Source organism: Echinops telfairi, unplaced genomic scaffold (genome assembly GCF_000313985.2).
Source record: "Echinops telfairi isolate 266 unplaced genomic scaffold, ASM31398v2 ScPeMD7_7417;HRSCAF=8455, whole genome shotgun sequence".
Classification (NCBI taxonomy): domain Eukaryota; kingdom Metazoa; phylum Chordata; class Mammalia; order Afrosoricida; family Tenrecidae; genus Echinops; species Echinops telfairi.
Window position 1 is genome coordinate 5451065 of NW_022111317.1, and position 4431 is coordinate 5455495.

The window sequence follows — 4431 nt, forward strand, 5'->3', positions numbered from 1 at the left end:
TTTGCTGCGACTGGGAATGAGACGAGGGCTGGCAACTGGAATAGCAAATGGGGTGGCCTGAGTGCTTAGGAAACAGGAGTCAAAAACATGGGTCTAGACCAGCGGTTCTCAACCTGCGGGTCACGACCCCTTTGGGGGTCGAATGACCCTTTCACAGGGGTCACCCGATTCATATCAGTAGCAAAATTATAGTTAGGAAGTAGCAACCAAAATTATTTTATGGTTGGGGGGGTCACCACAACATGAGGAATTGTATGAAAGGATCACAGCATTAGGAACGTTGAGAATCATTGGGTTAGAAGGAAACTGCTTTTACAAGGAAATTCACTGTAACCAGAAAGAACCTCCCAGGTGATGCCACTGGGTGCACTAACTGAGTGAATTGCTTGGTGCTCACATAGCATGAAAAATGTGTACTATGAAGCTCCACCCAGCGAGATGCCGGGGTGTTTTGTTTTTTTTGAGGTGGGGACCCCTTGTATCACACATCTTTTGCCAATTCAACTTTTTACAGATGCACAACCTACTGACAGCAATTGAACTCAGAACAGGAAAGAGGACGGAGTCACTGGAATGTGATGTTCTTCAGGTGAGAAGTCATCGAGGTAGTTTGTGGAAATTTTCTAGTTGCTTCTGTTTTCCCAGTGACCCGGGAAGTGTGTCCATCAGCTGGGAGTGAGGATAGCTGTTGTAGATGGAACTTTGTCCCTCCACAATAGGTGTTGAATTCCTGGCCCTGGCCCTTGTATCCGTGGATAGGATCCCCCCTGGTAATGGACTTTTCTGCTGCTCTGTTAAAGAGGCTGACACTGTAGGGTGGGTCGGGTCCTAAACCCCATCACTCTGGGTTATTAGAAAAGACCAGCACAGATACGTAGGCATGTGGAGGAGAAAGCCTGGTGCCAAGGAACACCAAGGACTGCCAGCAGACACCAGAATCAAAGAGAGCAGCTCCCAGAGAGAATCAGTGCTGAGACTCTGATGAGAACTTCCAGCCTCCTGGACTGTGAGAAAATACATTTCTGTTCTGCAACAGCACCCCCTTGTGGTATTTCTGTTACGGCAAACCCACAGTCATCAAGTTGATCCCACCTCATAGTGGCCCTATAGGACAAGATAGAATTGCCCCCATGGGTTTCCAAGACTGTAACTCTACAGGAGTAGAGGCCTCCTATTTCTTCCACGGAATAGCAGGTGGTTACGAACTGCTGACCTTGTGGTTAGCAGCCTAACACTTCACCCCCTATGCTACCGCTACTAGGAAAGGAAGACAATGGGGGGAGAGGATGTTTCTGGAGGAGGAAGAAAAGAGCTGTCGAGAAGATGCAATGTGAACAGAGCCAGGGAATAGGGAATGGTTGTGAGGGATCATTAGAAGCCCACTTGGGAGCACCCACTAACTCACTGCCGTTGGATTAATTCTGACTCCGAGTGACTCCACAGGGCAGAGTGGAACTGCTCCCAGGGGGCTTCCAAGACAGAAGCAGACCACCCCATCTTCCTCCCATTGAGTGGCTGATGGGTTTGAACCGCTGACTTTCCAGGTAGCAGCTGAGCCTTCAGCCACTGTACCCCTAGAGGTCCTGCACCTGAGGTTTGCGATGATTAACATTCCAAGTCTAGAATTTCAGTGCCACAGCCAAGGTGGTGCCTGCCAGGGGAGGTGGGAAGAACCGGCAGCTTGGGTGGACACCCTTACAGAGTTGGCTCACATAGCTACTTCACTTCCCTCATTTGAATTTCGGGCTTACATTTCTCGGATCCGATTTCTTGCTGGTCTTTTAGGAAGAGAATGCACTGGGCCTAAGAACTGAGGAATAATCTGGCTTCTGGAAAGGGCATTGCTCATGATAAATATATGTATTCTGGCCTTAAATATAAAAAAGCTTGAAGTGTCCCTGGCTGGTTAGGACCAATGCATATTCATCCTGGTGCTGAAGCTGAGAACTTTGATATGCCCTGAGACCTTTTTTGGGTAGCCTTCAACAGGTCTGGACACTGTCCCTCCACCTGCAGTTGGCACCTGGGCAGAGGGCAGGCACGGGACTCTTGGCGCTTGTTTCTCTATCTGTAAACTGAAGGAACTGACAGGGCTTCAAAGAGTTCTTTCCCAAGTTCAAGGTGACTTTCAGGAAGCCCCACCCAGGGGATTCAGATTTGCACAGTCCACTCACATAGTGCTGGTGCGGAGGTTTAGAGGGACGCATCATTCTGATGCATTTCAACCTCGACGAAAATTACAGAAACCATTTACATTTATCTCCTACCATTGATGCTGACTTATCCCTTCTCGACGAGACAGATAGAGACCCAAACACATTTTCTGCCGAGCCTTTCATCTTGAAATCCTGCGTGGTATACACCCATCTCTATGGATACACGTCAATTTGACGAGGATGTAAATTGGGTATTTATCCCCCCTCCTGGGAATTCGGTTACATTCATGAAAGCATTACTTCAATAATCGATATAAACGCAGTCGAAAAGTTCTTAGAAAGTCAACATCGAATGTGAAGACAAACATGCAGCAGAGATGGTCGTAAAATGACCCACCCAAGAGACCCTTATGATACGCCGAACCCAATATCTCAAGTGTTGTATAATATTAAATATTATACATTTCACATAAATATATTAGTTACATGTACAAGTTAATAGTGTAAATTATGTTGTTTTTAAAAGAAAATGTATGGTTTTGTTCACGTGTCAATTTGATGCATGTTTCGAGGACGTTAGTAAACCTAGTGTTGAGGTCGAGCTGGGAAGGGAGGTCCAGAAGAGAAGGCTGGATTTAGGCCCCTGTATCTCGGCTATGGTTGACAGTGAATGCCCAAAATCCACTGGCAGAGTGCCCACACAGATTAAGCTGTCCTGGTGCAGTGGGAACCTAGTTGGCAGTTCAAAGCCACCAGCAGCTCTCCGGGAGAGAGTCCTGGACTCCCACAGCAGTACTGACCTGGATGTGAACTGCCTTGTCCTAGCGTGCGCTGGAAAGTGGATCACGACACATTTTTAGTCTGCCCTAGTTCTTACTGCTTGTTTCTCCGTGTTATTTTGTTGCTGGTATGTTGCCATGGGGGTGTGATTTTCTGTATATGAAATCCAGGATAGGAAACCTATCTTGGCAGTAATGCATGGATAGTTTCTTAGGGTTATGGCCGGGGAGTTTGGGGGGGAAATGGGGAGTTAATAATAATGGAAACAATGAAGCAAATACTCTAAAATTGATTGTGGTAATGATCGCACAACTCTTTGAAAGATACCTAAACCATCGAATTGGATAGTACGCGCGTCACGTCAATAAAACTGTTCAAATAAAAAGGTCTATTTTTCACTTTCTGGGCAGGATTCGAGGCGCCACCCCGCCCTCGCCCGATCCACTGCCATCGCGTCGCTTAAAACGACAGAGAACTGGTCCTCGGGTTTCCCACGCAGAAGCCGACGGTCACCTCTTCCCGAGGGACGCCTGGCTGGTGGGCCGGAATCGCTGGCCTTTCGGTTGGCCGCCGCGCGCTTTAACCGCGGCGCCGCCAGGACGCCCCCGACCCGATCCCAGCTCAACCCCACCTTGCTGCGAGTGTGATGGTGGAAGACCACGCTCCGCGATTCTTGCGTAGAGATCCACGCAGCGCCCACACCCCGAATCGTAAAACTGCAAGCTTCACCGCGCATCTCCCGACCCCCGAGACGCGGCGGGGCCCCCCTCTTGCGCTCGGGGCGACGCGGAGCAGGCGTGGCCCCCGCCCGGCCGTGCGGGAGGCGGGCTGGGGACTCACATTTCTCGAGCACGGCCTGCCCGCAGTCCAGGCCGAAGATCTCCAGCTCCTCCGCCAGCTGCTGCGCGGACCCCGGCATGGTCACCTTCGGGGGACCGGGACTGCAGAGGACCAGATGGCCCCGGACCTCAGGTGGTCAGTCGCAAGGACACGCGTGACAGAAACTGGGAGGGCGCAGGGATCTCGAGACGAGGGGCGGCTGTCCCGGGGCGAGCGTCCCGCTCCCACAGAGAACCGCGGAACCGGACCCGGGCAGAACTCGGCGGCCGAAAAACCCGCCAAATGGGTTGTGCCGGACGCGCATGCGCGACAGCGGCGCGCGCCTCCAAGGCTCCGGGTTCCTTGCGCTTCACTTCCGGACTCCGTTTGCGCACGCGCGTTCGAGGTGGCGTACGCGCAGACGTCAGCACGCCCGTTCGCGCGCCACCTGGCGGCCCGCCCTCCGGCGGCTGCGCCGTCGTCTCTCGCGAGCGTGGGAGCCGGGGCGAGTCGTCATCGTGGAAGTTGGCCCTTCGAGTGCCATCTGTGGATCGTTGTTTCCTGTGACCCTGGCTCGTCAGTCACCCTTTGGGAGGCCTCCTATTTCTTCCACGGAATAGCAGGTGGTTTCGAACTGCTGACCTTGTGGTTAGCAGCCTAACACTTCACCCCCTAT

The 4431-nt window shown here is 51.8% G+C and overlaps 2 protein-coding genes across 2 annotated transcripts in view; both read right to left on the reverse strand.

Moving 5' to 3' along the window:
• Positions 1–4006, reverse strand: part of POLA2 (DNA polymerase alpha 2, accessory subunit) — a 29297-nt gene extending 25291 nt beyond the window's left edge. Inside the window, exon 1 of the mRNA XM_045297168.1 lies at positions 3777–4006. Coding sequence (XP_045153103.1) covers positions 3777–3855 — 79 coding nt within the window. The 5' untranslated portion in view covers positions 3856–4006. The remainder of the gene's footprint in view (positions 1–3776) is intronic.
• Positions 3905–4431, reverse strand: part of LOC123522489 (solute carrier family 22 member 20-like) — a 52125-nt gene continuing 51598 nt past the window's right edge. Inside the window, 1 exon segment of the mRNA XM_045297169.1 lies at positions 3905–4299. Coding sequence (XP_045153104.1) covers positions 3905–4299 — 395 coding nt within the window.